Source organism: Cherax quadricarinatus, chromosome 73 (genome assembly GCF_038502225.1).
Source record: "Cherax quadricarinatus isolate ZL_2023a chromosome 73, ASM3850222v1, whole genome shotgun sequence".
In the NCBI taxonomy this organism is placed as follows: domain Eukaryota; kingdom Metazoa; phylum Arthropoda; class Malacostraca; order Decapoda; family Parastacidae; genus Cherax; species Cherax quadricarinatus.
This window is the reverse complement of record NC_091364.1, coordinates 11,491,902-11,512,993: the sequence shown is the minus strand read 5'-3', so window position 1 is coordinate 11,512,993 and position 21,092 is coordinate 11,491,902. Positions and strand designations below refer to the sequence as shown.

Below are 21,092 nucleotides of genomic sequence, written 5' to 3'. Positions count from 1 at the left end.
CCCTCCATCTTCCCAATACCTCTAACTCTCCATTTAATAACTCTCCTCTCCTATTTTTAACTGACAAATCCATTTGTTCTCTAGGCTTCCTTAACTAGTTAATCTCACTCCAAAACTTTTTCTTATTTTCAACAAAATTTGTTGATAACATCTCACCCACTCTCTCATTTGCTCTCTTTTTACATTGCTTCACCACTCTCTTAACCTCTCTCTTTTTCTCCATATACTCTTCCCTCCTTGCATCACTTCTACTTCGTAAAAACTTCTCATATGCTAACTTTTTCTCCCTTACTACTCTCTTTACATCATCATTCCACCAATCGTTCCTCTTCCCTCCCGCACCCACTTTCCTGTAACCATAAACTTCTGCTGAACACTCTAACACTACATTTTTAAACCTACCCCATACCTCTTCGACCTCATTGCCTATGCTCTCATGTAGCCCATCTATCCTCCAATAGCTGTTTATATCTTTCCCTAACTGCCTCCTTTTAGTTTATAAACCTTCACCTCTCTCTTCCCTGATGCTTCTATTTTCCTTGTATCCCATCTACCTTTTACTCTCAGTGTAGCTACAACTAGAAAGTGATCTGACATATCTGTGGCCCCTCTATAAACATGTACATCCTGAAGTCTATTCAACAGTCTTTTATCTACCAATACATAATCCAACAAACTACTGTCATTTCACCCTACATCATATCTTGTATACTTATTTATCCTATTTTTCTTAAAATATGTATTACCTATAACTAAACCCCTTTCTATACAAAGTTCAATCAAAGGGCTCCCATTATCATTTACACCTGGCACCCCAAACTTACCTACCACACCCTCTCTAAAAGTTTCTCCTACTTTAGCATTCAGGTCCCCTACCACAATTACTCTCTCACTTGGTTCAAAGGCTCCTATACATTCACTTAACATCTCCCAAAATCTCTCTCTCTCCTCTGCATTCCTCTCTTCTCCAGGTGCATACACGCTTATTATGACCCACTTCTCGCATCCAACCTTTACTTTAATCCACATAATTCTTGCATTTACACATTCATATTCTCTTTTCTCCTTCCATAACTGATCATTCAACATTACTGCTACCCCTTCCTTTGCTCTAACTCTCTCAGATACTCCAGATTTAATCCCATTTATTTCCCCCCACCGAAACTCCCCTACCCCCTTCAGCTTTGTTTCGCTTAGGGCCAGTACATCCAACTTCTTTTCATTCATAACATCAGCAATCATCTGTTTCTTGTCATCCGCACTACATCCACGCACATTCAAGCATCCCAGTTTTATAAAGTTTTTCTTCTTCTCTTTTTTAGTAAATGTCTACAGGAGAAGGGGTTACTAGCCCATTGCTCCCGGCATTTTAGTAGCCTCATACGACATGCATGGCTTACGGAGGAAAGATTCTTTTCCACTTCCCCATGGATATATATATATATATATATATATATATATATATATATATATATATATATATATATATATATATATATCGCGCACGTGTGCAATAATGACACACACACACACACACACACGCACACGCACACACACACGCACACACACACACACGCACACACACGCACACACACACACACACACACGAGCTTGGACTCGACCCCTGCAACCTCAACTAGGTGAGTACAGTACTGTGTGCTGATTTCATGTCTCGGGAGGCTCACTTGCCCAATTTCCTATTATAAGTTCGCTAATTGGGATAGCGAAATCTGTTAATGGGAAAGATTTTTACAGTGATATAAAGAATGCAACCAGCCAATTAGCGCGGAATGATAATTGTGGTGATTATCTCAAGCGGTTGCAGAACAGTATGGAATGGTTGCAGAACTACACTGCCTTTATGGGTGAGAAGACCATTCTTGCAGGTAGGGGTTCTCAGCCTTATGTTGGCGAGTCTACTAGCAGCATCTTTACAAGTTGCCTCTCTCTCTATTAAGGAATCTGTGAAGTGATTGTTCTTTGTGTTCTATGTGCAGTCTCTGTGCATGCTGCTCTAAATGTTTATAAATTAATTTTAGTATCTTTGTGTGTGTTTGGGGGGGGGATGGGGAAGGGGGTAGCGCGGGTCGAGTCATGGCTCCTTGTCCCGCTTCAATTTCTTTGACCTGTATGCTGGTATGATGGCCTTTTGAGCCTAATCCTACCTCATCAAATTTTTTTTTTCCGGTCTTCCTTACACAGACTCAAGAAACACATTCATGTTCCACTTTATCATTTAAGTATTTACTACACTCTTGTCCATCATCATATTTTGAACAGTCGATTTCATCCTCGCTCATTCATTTTTGTATTTTCTACGTGTACCTAGAAGATGAAATCTGAGACACACGTGCAACATCTGGGTATCTTTATTGTAGACGTTTCACCATCCAATGGCTTTATCAATTCACTCATAAAGTCACTGGATGGCGAAACGTCTACAATAAAGATACACAGATGTTGCATGTCTCAAGTGTTCTTTTTGTCGGTATTGTATACCATTCCTGTACTACCTGAAGGATGTTATGACACCAAAACAGGCCGTCCAATTCATTTTAATGAGGACATTAGAGCACTCCAGGATGATTTGAATAGACTGATGCAATGGTCGGAGAAGTGGCAGATGCAGTTTAATACAGACAAATGCAAAGTTCTAAATGTTGAACAGGAAAATAATCATGCCACATATAAACTAAATGTAGATCTTAATACTACTGATTGCGAAAAGGTTAGCAGTAACCTGAAACCAAGACAACAGTGCATTAATGTTCGCAATAAAGCTAACAGAATCCTTGGCCTCATATCAAGAAGTATAAATAATAGAAGTCTTCAGGTTGTTCGTCAACTCTACCTATCCTTGGTCAGGCCTCATTTAGATTATATGTCTCGAGACACTCCCCAGATAGGGAGCCAAGGCCGGGTCACCACTACTTGGAAAAGACCCGGGCCGGGAGAATACCGACGAATAAATAAAAAAATTAGATTATGCTGCACAGTTCTGGTCACCGTATTACAGAATGGATACAAATGCACTGGAAAACGTAGAGGAGGATGACAAAGTTGATCCCATGTATCAGAAATCTTCCCTATGAGGACAAACTGAGGGCCATGAATCTGCATTCTCTAGAAAGGCGTAGAATTAGGGGGGATATGATCGAGGTGTATAAATGGAAAACAAGAATAAATAAAGGGGATGTAAATAGCGTGCTGAAAATTTCCATCCAAGACAGGATTTGCAGCAATGGTTTCAAGTTGGAAAAATTCAGATTCAGGAAGGATATAGGAAAGTACTGGTTTGGTAATAGAGTTGTGGATGAGTGGAACAAACTCCCGAGTACCGTCATAGAAGCGAAAACGTTGTTTTAAAAATAGGTTAGATAAATACATGAGTGGGTGTGGGTGGGTGTGAGATGGACCTGACTAGCTTGTGCTACTAGGTCTGATGCCGTGCTCCTTTCTTAAGTGGAGGTAACCTAACTTGGTGGCTCACTGATCTAAGCCGGGTGTTGATATGGACCTGCTTTGCATGGGTCAGTAAGCCTGCTGTAGTGTTCCTTCTTTCTTATGTTCTTATGTAGAGGGTGTCTACCTAGAGGGTATCTATCTAGGTGATAAATTAGACACATGTGCAACTCTTGGGTATCTTTATTTAGGAAACGTTTCGCCACACAGTGGCTTCATCAGTCCATACGTAGGAGAAACTTGAAGAACAGGAGGAGAATGAGGTAATCAGTCCCTCAACCTTGAGTCGATGTGTTCAGTCCATCAATCTTGAATAGAATGTCGGTTCTCTGAACCATTCATCTACAAACCTGTCAGACACTGCAACTTCTTGTGATCTTAATACTTAGGAATTCTTCGCTTGCCTAATTCTTGGGCACGACCTACTTCCACATTGAACAAATGTGACACCACCTATGACTGCTGCACCTCTCCTGCCATACGGTTTATAAGCTGCTTCTCCGCTCATATGCCGTATTCTATTCAAGATTGATGGACTGAACACATCGACTCAAGGTTGAGGGACTGATTACCTCATTCTCCTCCTGTTCTTCAAGTTTCTCCTACGTATGGACTGATGAAGCCACTGTGTGGCGAAACGTTTCCTCAATAAAGATACCCAAGAGTTGCATATGTGTCTAATTTATCAACATGTCGGTTCTCTGAACCATTCATCTACAAATCTACCTAGGTGTTCCAGGGGTCAAGCCCCAGCGGCCCGGTCCCCGACCACTCCATTCTGCCAAGGTTATGAGTTCCTCATTGTCATCATTTCTCCTCACAGTGAGTCCCTCTCAGCCCTAGGACTAGTCTGGCTACAAACATCTGAACATCTTGCTTTCTCTGTACATGTTTCATATGGGAGGGGGAGGGGGAGGCAGGGAAGACTATACTGGAGGAACGTACACAATGATGGGTCTCACACATTTCACATATAATGACCTAAGAGGTGCTTTGTTTCTGCCCCTAAGTGTTCTTCTGTGGTTTACCGCTGAAGTTATACAATGTATGTAATTATTTGTAATTATGTACTTAGGACTGCGGGTATGAGAAAGTGGGTTGAGCTCTACCTCTTGGTCCCGTCTCTTCGTGAGCTCACCTATCAGTGTTCCCAATGATTAAGGTATTTGCAGGATTTTTGATGAACTCTTGTGTTTACATTATTGCCAGGCTCTCTGTCTCTGTCTGTCTCTCTCTCTCTCTCTCTCTCTCTCTCTCTCTCTCTCCTTCCCTCCCTCCCTCCCAGGATTCGTATATTTTTTACATGTCCAATCTCTCTCGGGTCACCGTACCATCTCCTACTATCTTTCCCATGATGAGATTTTCTGACCTGGTGGAGTCGTAGGTCATAAGAAGAGCTCAGTCAAATCAATAAAACCTGGAACCAGTCCTGTGTGGAGGACTCTCACACAAGACCCACGTCAGCAATAACATTCCATTACATAAAATCCTCCACTACCATACCTTCCTTCGAGGTCTCCCCTTCCCATTACGACTATTACCTCCTATGCTCTCTCGGTGCTAATTTTCACAACCATTTGTGTCGACTAACAGTGAGAATCGGCCGAAAATTATCCATTACAGACAATTACAGCCTAGTATCACCAATTGCGATGAAACTCTCCTAAAAGCCAGACCTCGAGTTCGTCCCGCAATTTGTGCCTCCCTTTCCTACTTCGTCCTAATTGGGGGAAGAGGGAGGCTGCTTCTGTTGTGTCTGTAACTGAATCCATTTCACGTGCTTATCTGAACGTATTTCACGTACCTACCTAAACTTGTTTACGCCAACGGTGTGTGTGTGTGTGTGGATACGACCATAGCTGTTAGCGAGCATGAAAAAAAAAGAAACTCGGAATATAATAAAAAAAGGTCCCCAACACGCAGCAAACACCGCGAATTTTAGTAAATAACCCCCCAAAATTGCCTTGCTTGCTCCCTCCCCCCTCTCTCGTCAAGGGCCTCGGCTGTCACTCACCGTCAAGGCTTTTGGTTCCTGAACCTTCTAAACACAGCCGAGGTGTCAAGACTACTTCTGTTTCGACTGCTGGTCAAGTGTTGGTCTGACTGGAGTGTAAGCACCCTTGACTAGAGAGATTTTGTCCAGGAACATGGGGTTAGACTGGGCGATTTTTGCTCTGGAAGAAGCAAGACTGGAGATAGTTTTTGCTAAGACTGCAGGTGGGTTTTAGCTAGGTAATAAAGTTAGACTGGAGGTAGTTTACACAGACACTGGGAAACAGTTCATTACAGTTAGCGGAGAGGCTGTAGATTTCATCTGGATTTGAGCTTGCATAAAAAAATTAGGAAATTTGGATCTGAAGATGAGTTGCAATATAACTCGAAAAACCGTAACTCCAGTGATTATAAGCAGATAAAATTGAGAATATTTTATCCTGATATATTGCTGATATGGACCATTCAGTACAGGGTTGTACACAGTGTGGGAGACTTTAGTGTATTATGAGTAGGTACTGCTAGTTTAGGAGGTGGTGACAGTTTTGTTAAAATTGGATACATCTGCAGTTTGCTGCTACCCTATTCTATCCTTATACAGTGGGAACAAAATCTTGCTATGTTGTCCTATCAAACTCCAACACGCAGGATGGGACTCATACAAGGTGTTGGAATATCAGCCTGAGCTGGGAGACTTCAGTAGGACGATAAGGATATGGTGAAGTATTCAAGTAAGGGTTCGTCAGTCACGGGAGCTTCAAAGATTTCCTTCCAACAGAACTGGAGTTACTATCACTTGGGAATTGCCATCTCTTAGTCTATACCATGTAAAAGAGAAATAAAATTTTTATGAAGAGGTGATAGTGAGGGAATGTTAGTGTGTTGTGTAGCCTCCCCTACTTTCTCTCCCTCCCTCTCCCTCCTCAAGTCCCTCCCGCTCTCTGCCCTAATCCCTCACCTTTCCTAGCATAGATTTAAGCGGTTCAAGTGACTGGATGAGCAGACTGTTGACCGCTTCCGTCTGGTGTGTTGTTACACTGGTGACACAACCATGACGTGGTGGTGGTGAGAGTGGTGATGCTGTTGCTGAAGGTGGTGATGCTGTTGCTGAAGGTGGTGAGGCTGTTGCTAAGGTGGTGATGATGTTGCTAAAGGTGGTGATGATGTTGCTAAAGATGGTGATGGTGCTGAAGCTAGCGCTCCATCAAGTGGTGGTGCTGCTACGGACGCTGCTGATGCTGCTGCAGCTACTACTGGTGGTGATGGTGTTGGTGATGCTGCTTTGTGACTACTGTTCTACTGCTGTTGCTGATGATTACAATGCTATATTTTTTACATTACCAGGTACCGTTTTCTAATACTGTCACTCATCGTCAGTTCCAAATGAATAATGTATGGCCCTGTTGTGTGCCTGGACCACGGTTCGAGTCTTTGTTCAGTCTTTTGATTATTCACTTACAGTCGTTCACTGTCTGGGGTTTATGAATAGCGAGTTATTTCTCACTCATGTTGTTTCAGTACGTGTGTGTTTACCCACCCAGTTACTCACCTAGATGTGTATAAAAGGGGGTTGAGTCATTGCTCCTGGGCTTGTCTCAACTGTGATCAACAGGCTTTATTGATTTATGGCTTTAAGGCCCTGATGACCCTTTTTTAAACTGTGTATAGTGTTTGCCCCCTTTCTGTGTATGTGTACTCACCTATTTGTAGTTGCAGGGTCGGGTCACATCTCCTGGCCCCGCCTCTTCGCTGGTCGTTATTAGGTCCACTCTAACCCTGCTCCATGAGCTTGTGTGTGTAAGAACAACAACATTCCTACAATAACAGAGAGTTCTCATGGCTGGATGAGTTTCATCAGTAAGATCACTTCTCCATCCTGGAGATTGGCGCGCAATCCATTTGTTGACGTGGTGAGGAGGATGAGGTGAGGTGGTGAGGAAATGAGGTGGTGAGGTGGGTGGTGGTGAGGAGAAGGATGGGGTGCGGAAAACCTGTAGACAGACTGGAGTGTAGAGAATGGTGAGGTAGTGATAAGAAAAATGTGGAGAAAAATTATGAGAGAAGGGTGCGAGATGATAATGAGAAACGTGAAGAGGTGAGGCACAGGTGAGGAGTAAGAGAGGATAAGAAGTAAAGTGTACATAAAGAAGGTAGAAGAAGAGCTGTGGAGGCGAGGGGTAACTCTTCTTAAAGGCCGCTATAAGGACAGTAACTAAGACGAATTCCCACATTGAGGTGTCAGGGACAAGCAGGTCGAGCACTCATTTATGGAAATCACCTGCCATCGCTCGCATTGTCTCCCCAGGTAGAGTTCTGACTCACCCTCGTCCTGGTCTTGTAGACCAAGTGTCGTGCTCTTCTTTCCTTACTGAAAATAACATTGTGAATTCGAATGAATCCCGAGTTACAGCACTAGTCTTCCAGCATGCTTTTCCTGAAGTAATATTCAGAGTATCGGTGAACTGATTAAGAAAACCAGAAACGGAGTACAGCATGAGAGGAATGTCACGAGAGACAAAGCACGTTACCTGGAGTGTGTTCCGAGGGTTAACGCCCCCACGACATTGTCTCAAACCAGGCCTGACGGTGGATGACCTGATGCATCAGGCTGTTGGTACTAGCCACACGAAGTCCAACATAAGCACCACAGCCTGGCTGATCAGGGTCTGACTAGAGAAACTTGTCTAATTCCTTCTTCAAGACAGCTAGGGATAGGTTAATAATCTCCCTTATGTATGAAGGGAAGATGATAAAAAGTCTTGGTCCCTTCACACTTATTAAGTTTTCCATTTGTATGAACTCGCTGCATCCCTGCTTTTTATTGAGGGTATTTTACACCGTCTGCCAAGTCTCTTACGTTCACGGGTAACGTCTTCCCCATGAACTAGGTAACTCCCCAAGTAACTAGGTGAAGGAGCGGATAAGCAAGACACACGTGCAACAGTTAGGTATCTTTATTCCGAAATGTTATACCTACATAGCAGACTTCTTCAGTCGAATACAGAGAAGACAACATAACAGTAAAAATGTAAAGACGATGTAATCAGTCCAGTACCATCGAAGACGTAATTTTGAGTTGATCAGTCCCTCAGCCTGAAGAAGAGTTCTGCTCCATAGTCTACCTACCTGGAGTCTACCTGCAGGGTATTCCGGGGATCAACGCCCCCGCGGCCCGGTCCATGACCAGGCTTCCTGGTGGATCAGGGCCTGATCAACGAGGCTGTTACTGCTGACCGTACGTAGTCCAACGTACGAAACACAGCCCAGCTGATCCGGTACTGACTTTAGGTATCTGTCCAGCTCCCTCTTGAAGACAACCAGGGATCTATTGGTAATTCTCCTCATGGCTGGTGGGAGGCTGTTGAACAGTTTTAGGCCCCGGACACTTAGTTTTCTCTTAGTGTACTAATGGCACCCTTACTTTTCACTGGGGATATGTTGCATCGCCTGCAACATTTACTTTAGTAGGGAGTGATTTCTGTATGCAGATTAGGGACCAGTCCCTCCAGGATCTTACAGGTGTAGATTATGATGTATCTCTCGCCTGCGCTCCAGTGGGTACAAGTCAAGTGCTTCCAAGCGTTCCCAGTAGTTAACGTGTTTGATGGAACTTATATGTGCAGTAAAGGTTCTCTGTACATTCTCTAGATTTGCAATTTCTCTGAATGGAGATGTTAATGTACAGCAGTATTCCAGCCTAGAGAGGAGAAGTGATTTAAAAAGGATCAATGGCTTGGCATCTCTTGTCTTGAATATTACTTTTCCGTTCTACTGTGTGATTAGAGTTTGTAGTAAACTCTAATCGGTATTGTTTACCATTATCACATTCACTGAAGGAGTAGTTGGTAGGGAAAGAAACAATGGAAGTTCCTTTACTCTCTGAGGTATACATAAGTTCACTGTCACTGGTTTTGACCCCCCGGGCACCTACTTTTACTCTTTAAATGTTATGAGCGGGGGTGAGGGAGAAGGGTGCTAGTGGTGGTGGTAGCGGTGATGGTAATATGATAGACAATAACATGTTGTAATTCCTTCTTGTTGCTGCAAGTACTGGATCAGCTGGGTTGTGATGGCTGTGTGGGCCTGCGGGCCGCTATCACCAACAGTCTGGCTGACCAGGCCTCAGGCCGGGCTTTAATAATCACAGGTATGTCACGTCTATCTTCACTAAACTATTTACTAATTTACCGAATTTATTTATTAATTCCAGACTAATTAATCTTTTTACACCCATCCTCATCTTTATTCTCTCTTATGCAGAGTTTTACAAGGTTAGGTTAAGGCATCCTAACTTTATTTACAAGGTAAGACCTGTTACCTACTTCAGCTCTCTCTCTCTCTCTCTCTGAGTTTGTCAACATCACGTAAGTAACACCTCAACATTCCTACCTAGCCAAACATCTTTACGCTTCATCCATAAACACATGTTTAGTATTTTCCATTATATCTTCCCTTAAAAAAAACAGTTTTGATGGTTACAACATCTGACAATTCCATTAACCAGCATTACCATAAACGCTGTCCTCAGACGAATCTGATTGATCTACTGAAACCGGAATGTAAATAACGTCGAGGAGGAGGTGGAGGAAGTGGGCACAGGTGGGTCGCCTCAGGCAGGTGGGTCAGCTAGAGGAGGGTGGGTGAGCGAAGCAACAGGTGGGGGAGGGGGTAAGGAATTACTTTTTGTGTGTGAAGATCCACAGAATACTGGAACACGTAACCCTCTGAGGTTGAAAGTGTAAAAAAAAAAAAAAGCAGTCGTACAAACAAGACCTAGGTCTTGTTTGCTGCCGGACGCGGAGGCCCGGTCTCAGACCATACCTCTGTGGTCAGTGTAACTATACTGGTATACACTGGACATAGCAGCAGTGGTAGTCTAATAGTTGTAGTGGTAGTGAAGGTGGTAACTGTGGAGATGTTAGTAATAGTAGTACTACCAAGAGATCAAAGGTATATAATACCTAGAAGCTGATAAACTAACTGTGCAAATATGATTATCCTCGAGACATGTTTCGTCCGCATAATAGGCGAAACGTTTCTCATATGAAGTTATCTAGATTTCTGCAAAGTCTTATTCACAGGCGGTGGTGGTGATGGTAGTAGTAGTGGTAGTGGTGGTTGTGGTCGTCGTCGTCGTGGAAGTAGTAACAATGATATGTCAGTAGTAATGGTGGTAGTAGTAGTACCAACTATTTCCTCCTGTATTAAACAACTACTCAAGCACCAGACGAGCATGGCCCAGGGCCGGGCTGCACATGAAAACTCTACAAACCCATACTACAGAAATGCGCTCTGCCCAGTCTTTCAAGAAGGCAAGCAGGATGGGGAGAGCGTCTCCCGCTAAATTATCCTCACATCGTCTGTCATGACACAAGTGGAGGCTAGCCAAAATATAGCCCTTCTCAAGAGATAGTTTCGATATAGACCAAAAAGTCTTTGAAGACCTTCCATGTATACTCCCCAGCTTTTATTCTTTTTATCTTCTTACCTGAAGAATGTACAGAGAACATTCGCGGCACACACAAGTACGATAAAGCACCTAAATTACTGGGAACGGTTGAAATCCCTTGATTTGTATTTCGTCGAATGAAGACGAGAAAGATACATGATAATATACACTTGGGAAATCCTAGAGGGATTAGTGCCAAATATGCACACGAAAATCATTACCTACGAAAGCAAAAGACTCGGCAAGAGATGCAACATTCCCCTCATGAAAAGCAGGGACGCTACAAATACGCTAAGAGACAACACAATAAGTGTCAGGGGCCCAAGACTGTTCAACTGCTTCCCAGCATACATAAGGGGGGATTACCAATAGACCCCTGTCTTCAAGAAGGCGCTGGACAGGCACCTAAAGTCAGTACCTGATCAGCCGGGCTGTGGCTCGTACGTCAGTTTACGTGCGGCCAGCAGTAACAGCCTCTGGTTGATCAGGTCCTGATCCACCACGAGGCCTGGTAACGGACCGAGCGGGAGGGGGGGGTCGTTGATCCCTGAAACCGTCTCTAGGTATACTCCAGGTATTCTATACATATTTTCGTACTACCGTTCACAGGATGAATATGGGATACATAATGATCTAGCCACCTAGCCACTACTATCCACAGTGTGATTATGATGTGCACAATAAACTAGCCACTACCGTCCACAAGATATATTTATATTCTGGTGGCTAAATCTATCCTTTTTACCTTCTGCATTTGTACTACCTTTCTCTATCCCTAACATTCCTATCTTCTTCCACCTATCCTCATTCAACTTACGGTCTTCTTCCCTTAACTCTCAGTCTGCTCTCTATTCACTGTTTTTATAGCTTTTTTTATGTCTTTCTTGATATCTTTCCTCCCCATCCTCTCTTCTTTCCCCCTTCCATCTTACTACCCTCCTTCCCCTTCCATCCCCGTGGCCCTCAACAACCTGTTGGCTGGCGGCGGCTGTTGCTGTCAGTCAGGTTGTGAGTAAGAATCAGAACTCTGGCCTGAATCCTGTCACGTCACAGCTGTGATGAAGAGCTCAGGAGAGAGAGAGAGAGAGAGAGAGAGAGAGAGAGAGAGAGAGAGAGAGAGAGAGAGAGAGAGAGAGAGAGAGAGAGAGAGAGAGAGAGAGAGAGAGAGATGGATTTTACATATATATATATATATATATATATATATATATATATATAAAATGTCGCGCCAAATAGGTAAAATTGGTCATTTAGCAAGAACTCGTTTAAAATTAAGTCCTTTCTAAAATTCTCTCTTACACGTTTAAAGATACATTCTTTTCATTTATGTTAATGTAAAAATTAATAATTTAGCCTAATCTAACTAATATATTTTAGATAAGTTTACAATAATTTAATAATAAACAAACACAATGAAATATATTTTTTCGTTAGGTTCAGAATGATTTTTGCGAACCTACTGCATACACAAATTTTCGCTTGCATTATTCGGCAAGAAGAGCGTTGCTATTTAAGCCAAAAATCGCAAGTTTTACCTATTCGGCACGACATATATAATACATGTAAAACGCAATTCGTCTTGGCACGTATTCTTACATTCAAGGGAAGCGCTAAATCCGTCATATAATACCTGAAGATTGGAGGGGAAGGTTTATTTAGGTTCGATCCTGGGAAAGGTAATGTACAGTATGTTCCAATGCCTTGGATGGAGAGTCCTTCACGTTTCCCCCTGGTAATAGTGTCGACTTGAAGTATGTTGGCAAGGTTTGAATTATTTTTTTTTTAAAGCAAGAAATGAATACATCCGCAATGTGCTCCTACACTGCTGTATGGTAGTTGAAGACGGTCGGGGGGGCGCCGTGATGCCACAGTAATACATGCCGCCGATTTCGAGGGATTTTCTACCCTGGCTGCTCAGGGCTGTCAATGTCATGTTAATGTCATGTCAAGTGTCATGGCAGTGTCATGTCACTGTTATGTCAGTGTCACGTCATTGTCGTGTCATTATGTCAGTGTAATACCATTAGTTTCTTCACCTGGTCCCCAACGTCAGGTTCCAAACGCTTCCTGTCACATTACAAATTACATCTCCTTTATCATTACTCTGGTACAACACAGCATGAGTTACAAAAAAAAAAAAAACAGTGAAACATACATTAAGTATGTAAATTAGAAACCGGCCGCGATAATCTGGCAACGAGGCCGGCGAACGAACGACAGGAAACGTTCAGATCTGAACGATTATCACTCGTGACGCTACAATGAGCTGAGATATGAGAGATAGTCAGGTAAAGTGGGAAAAAATGACGGTGTACAGGTGAGCTCTTTCAGCAGGTACTGGGGACAGTCGTTACCAAGCCTCGTACAGGTGTAGCTGTAGCCGCTGCCCAGCCTGATGTTAATTAAGCACCGTCTCGCGTCTCCCTCGAGGAGCACACGGAACCTCACCTCTCTTATAAAGGTTTTCTACATGCTGTGATTTCGTTTTGAAAATGCTGTTGAAGGACTGCGTCCAAAATTTAATAGCACTCAATGTGACATCCGTCACCACCTGCTGTTCAATTCTGGATGTATTTTTTTTCAATCGCATTTACAAAAAAAAATCGTGATGTATAGAAGAGTTTTATAAGAGCTTACTACACTGGATAATAGCAAGTGAAGAGAACAAGTGCAGATGAGTGAGAAACCCACCAACACATACAAATGGCAGACCTTCTCAATTCCAGGTGAAACATGTGTTAAAAGTCGCTAGTTTTGGTGTTTCCGCGAGTTTGAACGACTGACAGTAAGCTCAAACATTGTGGATCACACACGTAAACACATCAAACCTTTATTTAAATAACGTTTCGCTCAATGAGAGTTTTATCAACCTGCTAAGCTCTTATTGAGTGAAACTTGTTTATTTACTTAATGGGAGTTGAATGCTACTTACTGAAGAGAGGTAAGAGAAGAGATTGAATAGTGAACCTGGCTGAAGTGTTCACATAGCTGCTCCCACGCTGATAGTACAGAAGAGCTTAAAAGACTGAATCAACAAACATGCATATGCTTGACTCATCTGATCCTATCTATGATACACCCGCGTAATGAGACTCGGTATATTGCAATGACACACAAGCAAACTTAGTCATTCTTTCGCTAAAATTATGGGCTAAATAGTAGTAGTAGTTGTTGCATTAAAGGGTGTAGTAATAGTTGGTATAACATTTAAAGCAATAGCAGTAGGATTAATAGCAGTAGTACTGGTAATAAGAACAGGGGTACAACATTAGTTAGGAGCAGGCATCTGTCGAATTGTTTGGGAGCACAAAGGATGTTATAGATGAACATCTAGATAACACCAAGCATAGAAGTGTGATGGAGAGCACTGCTAAATGTCCTAATTATATTTCCCAAATGTGACAGAACTCTTGTGTGAATCTTGGCCACGAACATTTCCCGGAGATGGAAATGTTCTTGGTTATGATTAACAAGAAAGCAAGATGAGGGGAGGTAATTAATAGTTTTCGATATGACGTCGAGTTTTGTGTAATCTGCCGGCATCCCGTTGAAGTTTTGGAAATCCCGTGGCAGTTTGATGAGGTCGAGGTGGTGATGGCACACAACTCTCATGATGGGGAAACCCACCTCACACTCTCACTTCAGAAAAGTTTCTAACACACGTCTGCGTTTATTGAGGATTAAGACATGTGCAACAGTTAGGTATCTTTAATGATGAAACGTTTCGCCTACACAGTAGGCTTCTTCAGTCAAATACATAGGGAGAAGCAGTAGTGAAGCAGCCTACAGTGTAGGAGAAACTGTTGCATATGTGTCTTAATCCTCAACTCGTCGGTATTTTATACCATTTCCAACATGTCTGTCTTTATTGGTATACTCCTGTTAACCCTTTTGGGGGCTAGTTCTTAGGCCTTTTGTGTATCCATATGGTCTTGCACTACCGTCTACAGTATGGATACAGGGTGGTAAAATCTAATCTGTGTTTTTTGTAATTACTGCTGATTCAAGTCCACTCTCCTCGTAGGCCTAACATGAATACACATATAAGGTTACAAAACTAGAGGATCGCTGCAGTAGGCCTACTGGCTGGAGATAAATGGTACAAAATGCCATAAAATACCCTGTACATACTCATGTACTCTTTACCCACCTACTGCGTGGGCAAAACGTAGTTAATATAGGATCGCATTATACTGTATTTGTGTTTATTTCTACAGGTCGAGTGGCTCGTGCTAAGTCTTACACACAACCATTCTCACTCCATTATTCGCCTAAAGTATTTTTAAAGTTGGATTTATACCTTAATGAAATCCACTATAAAAAGGAAACTAAAATGTCAAGATATTTGTATAGTTTGGCCTCACAGTGAGACCTTCATAAGGCTCAGTTGGAATAGTTTGGCCTCACAGTGAGACCTTCATAAGGCTCAGTTGGAAGCAGTAATATAGAGATATCTTTATTTTATTTTCGAAAGTGGGTTTTATTTAAATTTGCCAGTGTGCACTCAGCTCTCACACTGAGTGCCCGTGGTTCGTGCCCCGGTACAGATGAAAACGTTGGGCATGTTTCCTTGCCTCTGTTCACCTAGCAATAAGTAGGTGAGGGTGGCATCCTGGGTGGTGGTAATATACTATAGATAGGGCTGGGCTTTGAAATGAGCTAAGGTAGGATAACGACTCTTGGTCTGTAAAATTGATGTGTAAAAAAAAATATGTCAATTTTGGCCTCTAATTTTCTTTAACACGCCTACCGTGTCCCATCGATGTAGTACCCACCTCCCTTCAAAAAAAATCGAAAAAAAAAACATTCACCATTATTCATTTGATCGTTGTCTTTCCAAAAGTGAAATTTTCTGATGATAAGATCCTGAGTTTTAATTAGAAAGAGAGAGCGTTATAGACAAATGCTGATTTTTCCATAGCCTTGTATCGTCTTGTGGATAATCCCGCGGACCTTAGTCACCATCCTGTCAGTACTGTATACCATTAATGATATAGACCTTTTTATGAGTTAATGGTGGGGGACCATTAAGAGTACCCTAGTGTGATGAATGGTTTGAAAAACCGACAAGTTGAAGATTGAGACACTTATGCAGCATATGGGAATCTTTATTCAGGAAACGTTTCGCCACACAGTGGCTTCATCAGTCCAATACAAAGAGGAAGGCGTAAGGAGAGGAGGAGAATGAGGTAATCAGTCCCTCAACCTGGAGTCGATGTGTTCAGTCCATCAAGATTGATGGACTGAACACATCGACTCCAGGTTGAGGGACTGATTACCTCATTCTCCTCCTCTCCTTACGCCTTCCTCTTTGTATTGGACTGATGAAGCCACTGTGTGGCGAAACGTTTCCTGAATAAAGATTCCCATATGCTGCATAAGTGTCTCAATCTTCAACTTCATCAAGAGTACCCTATTTCCCTTCCTCTTCCTCCCTCCCAATCCCACACTAGCCTATCCTGAGAAATGGCAATTCCCAAGTGATAGTAATTCCAACTGTGCCTGAAGGAATCTTTTGAAGCTCCCGTAACTGATGAACCCTTGCTGGCATTCTTGACGATATTCTCATTGTCTTACTGAAGTCTATTAGCAGCAGCAGTACTGGCGACGGCATTGGTGGTGGTGGTGGTGGTGGTAGTAGTAGTAGTAGTAGTAGTAGTAGTAGTAGTAGTAGTAGTAGTAGTAGTAGTAGTAGTAGTAGTAGTAGTAGTAATAATAGTAATAGTAGTAGTAGATGATCTGGGCAAAGATATCCAGATGGTGCACATGTCTAATTCATCATCCCGGAATTGAATGCCACTGGTATACGAGTAGCAGCAGCAGCAGCAGCAGCAGTAGTAGTAGTAGTAGTAGTAGTAGTAGTAGTAGTAGTAGTAGTCGTAGTCGTAGTAGTGTGGATGCTCCAGGAGGAAGTCTGGTCCCAGTTGTTCGTCAACATGATAGCATTGACCAACACATTGTCATAATATTAAGTTACTTTACCTACGTGATTCTCAACGTCAATTTGTAAACAGCTCGCAAGCTTATAAACAACACCAGCTACATTACCCAAGCCCATCAAACATACATGTAACATAATTCTTATGTTCAACGTGAACTTTCATTGGGCAGTGACATTTATAAGTTTAACACTTACCTATGATTATAATAAGTACTAATTAATAATTATTATAATATGGCCATATATTATAACTTTAGGTAGGTAGGGGAGAGTCAGTCTGACCTTTCCTAATCTAACCTTGCCTCATTGAAGGAGGTAATGTGCTAGAGACCCCCATTCCTTCCTGCATCGTGTACAGAAAATGACAAATACTCAAACGGTGATGAAATTATATTATATTATATAATATTATATATATATATATATATATATATATATATATATATATTATATAATATATATATATATATATATATATATATATATATATATATATATATATATATATATATATATACACACATATTCACTAAAGCCCCAAATACATTTTAAGGTCTCAATATTCAGTGCTCTGACATAGTTTAGTAGTGTATAATTCCTACAAGGTCTTGTATAAACTTTGATATGAAACTAAGGCAGAAATAAATAAATTATATAATATATATATATATATATATATATATATATATATATATATATATATATATATATATATATATATATATATATATATATATATATATATATATATATATATATACACATATAAGCAGAATTAGTGCTTAAATGTATATCACGCAGATATATATATCTATATATATATATATATATATATATATATATATATATATATATATATATATATATATATATATATATAAAATTTAATGATATAACACAGCGAGTCATACTACTTGATTTGTTGGGTTACCCCATCGGTTAACCCACCTGGGTTAAGCAACCTTACGGATGACTAATTCAGCCTTTATAAAAATCGTAGTTTCTCCCATGAGGTTTCATTCCTAGGGTACAATGCTACCTTGGTTCCATCTTGACAGTTTTCCTGCATGTACCAAAAACTATTTCAATGGGTCCAGGTGTTTGCAATGTTACTAACTGGGGCGTCTCCCGTTCTCGCAGAGAGCGACGCTGGCGGAGAACGAGGTCCACACCCTCAAGGAGCAGCTGGAGACCGTCAAGTGTCAGAAGGCCTTCAAGGAGAGCAACAACAACAACAACAATAACAACAACAACATCAACAGCACCAACTCCAACAACACCATCAACAACAACAACAACAACAACAACAGTAGTAGTACCGCCACCTCCACCTCCTCCTCCACCACCACAACCACCACCACTACCACGGAGGCTGGCAGTGACCTGGTGGATTCCTCAGAGGTCTCTGATAGACCAGAGAGAACTGGCAGGAACACGCCTATTGAGGAGATAATACAATCAAAAGAAAAAGAGGTATGTCCTTGATAGTTGTTTAGCATATGGAGACTTTTGATCACACACACACACACACACACACACACACACACACACACACACACACACACACACGGCTAGGCCAGGTGCCGAGACTCAACCGCGGTAATAACAACTAGGTGAATACACACGAACACAGACCATACAACAGGCCAAATGTCTGTCGATAAGTGCCTTTGACAACTTGTTACTACTACTATTACACACACAAAACTGAAAGTTAACTCAGACGAGTCATAAGAGATGTTAGGAAGAATTTCTTCAGCCTTAGATTTATCAGGAAGTGAAACAATCTGGAGAGTGAAGTAGTGGAGGCAGGATCCATACATAGCTTTGCGATAAAGTACGATAAGACTCTTGGAGCAGGGAGTGAACCTAGTAGCCATTGGCAGAAAGGCTGGGCCAAGGCATTGAATCGACCCCTGCAACCACAAATAGGTGAGTACACACACACTTGCCAAACCACTGAGCTGTTTTAAGTCTGCGATCTTTCCTTGTCATCCATCGTTCAACTTCTCTTCACGGGCTCAACGTCATCCACAGTGATACGTAGCATTACTCCAGTAGACTTCACATTAGTGAGTCCAGATACTGATCCTTGGGGAGCCCTGCTTATCATCCTCGTCCACTATGACACTGCCTCCCTCACTATTACCATATTCTCTCTCACACACATTCTCTGAAATAATGAACACTTGATATTTTATTCTTGCATGTTCTTCGAATTTCTGTCTCAGTCTTCGGTGAACCACCATGTGTGAGGACCTCCTCGTAGTCTTAGAATATGTAAAGCGCTCGCCCTTCATTCTGATCAGTATCTCATAAAAAAACTTTAGTGACATGCTCGGCACTATACCTAACCCAAGGTCCTTGTAGCTCGTAGCCTGTGTTCCACGAGTCTGTACTCCGTCACAGGTCGTCTTTCTCTATCTATTATTTTCAAAACATTACAATTGTTGGCTTTAATTTCGGTAGGCACTATTTGACCATCCTTGTCATGTGTCCTGCTTTGTTGTCCTGTTCTCCCTGGTTATATTTTCCTCGCTACGTTTTCATTATTTGTGAAAAGCGATTACATAAGCTCTTACAGTATGTCTTCTAGCACATTTATGTATGTATTTAATGGGGGAGTGGTAAATCCGTAGGGAACACACAGTGCCTTGGGAAATGAGAGGCAAGCAGATTCCATCAAAGGAAAGAGAGAGTAGATCCAATTCTTTAGATCAGGAACCCTTAACTGTTATAAAGGCACCTAAGGATCTTCTGGCATAATTTGTATACAGCAAGAAGTGTGTGGTCCCACAATTTTAAGACCACTCTTTTCTCAGCTGGCCATATGCATCCTCGTTGACGATCATTTTCTCTCTTCCATCTTAAACTGATCCCTCATACTACCTTCCACATCATCTCTGCTCACTCTTCTAATTTGTTCAGCATCTTCTAGTATATCAACTAACTTAAAACAGTCCAGGAATACACAGATCACCCTCCCCTCTGTTCTACTTTATCTCAGTTACTCTGTCGTACAACTCGCTAGGTTCGCGTGAGTGGGTAATTAACTATTTGTAATTACCTATTTATAGTTACAGCAAGAGAGATCTTGCTCGCTGTGTTAAGGCTTCTGTAAGAAATTTATTGTATATTTTGCATTAAAACTCCAGTGTTAACACAGTATTTCTTGTAGTGACTGCTACTCTTATTTTTCAATTGACCGGTGTTGTCGGTTCATTTTATCTTTGGTTTTGTAATGCCCAATCTTGAAACTGTGTATGGAGTTTGCCTTCACCTCTTCATCGAGCTCATTTCAGTTTTGCTACTCTGAGACTAAAGAAACAGTTCCTGAGATCCTCAGTCTTATCTGCGTGTGTGCGTTTTACGTTTCATTAATCCCTTCGTGACCCTGTGCTTTTTATTTAAAAATGTTTGTGCCTCTATGCTTTGTCGAATTCTTCAAATATCTGGAGCCTTGTAATCATTCCCCTCTCTGTCTCTCTGTCACTCTCTGTCTGTCTGTCTGTCTGTCTCTCTCTCTCTCTCTCTCTCTCTCTCTCTCTCCCTCCCATTATGATCATGGGGAAGCGTTAAGACCTTATGGGTTATACAATGCCAGAAGAATGGGAGGTAATCGATTTGATCCAGGGTTTAGAATATTCTTAAGTGGATCAATAGTCCTTCACCGGCATCAAGACACCTCTCAGAAGGGTAAAGAAAACTCTAAAAACATTTGCATAAACACAGAAATCTTTGTTATATTAACAAAAACAATATTACCAACTCCAGGTTCTCCCCACCAACTTCTTGCAACAATGCCAAGGTGGGGTCGTGATCCCTAGGTGGCAAGACTGTCTTACGTTATAGACAGGTAGTGTAATTGATGTGAAGACTGCGATAGCAGCATCAAAGTGGCAGTGTTTGATGTAAACACATAGTTATGGAGGAATATTGATGAGGCGGCAGAGTGAGAGGCCAGGCAACGTGAAATTGGCAAATCAACCACCATTTATTGGCTGCGTGTCTGGAATATCACCGCACCGAACTAATGAGCTATAACGAAATGATGATTATAACACACTACCGAGTTATAACGAACTAATGAGTTACAAGAACATAGGAATAGTGGAGCACTAACAATAGGCCAAATGGCCCATGTTAGGCAAGTGACTCATAACGAATTAGTTATAATAAATTATTACAGTGGCAAAGGAGATACATTAAGTTATACAACCGGAGGGGCATAAAGATGTATGCTGCTTA

At 41.7% G+C, this 21,092-nt stretch overlaps 1 protein-coding gene across 12 annotated transcripts in view; it reads left to right on the top strand.

Moving 5' to 3' along the window:
- ct (homeobox protein, cut) overlaps window positions 1-21,092 on the top strand; it is a 992,784-nt gene that overhangs the window by 510,158 nt on the left and 461,534 nt on the right. For all 12 annotated transcript variants that reach the window (XM_070100612.1, XM_070100613.1, XM_070100616.1 and 9 more), the window contains exon 2: window positions 17,985-18,317. In XM_070100612.1, the coding sequence (XP_069956713.1) occupies window positions 17,985-18,317 (333 nt within the window). The remainder of the gene's footprint in view (window positions 1-17,984; window positions 18,318-21,092) is intronic.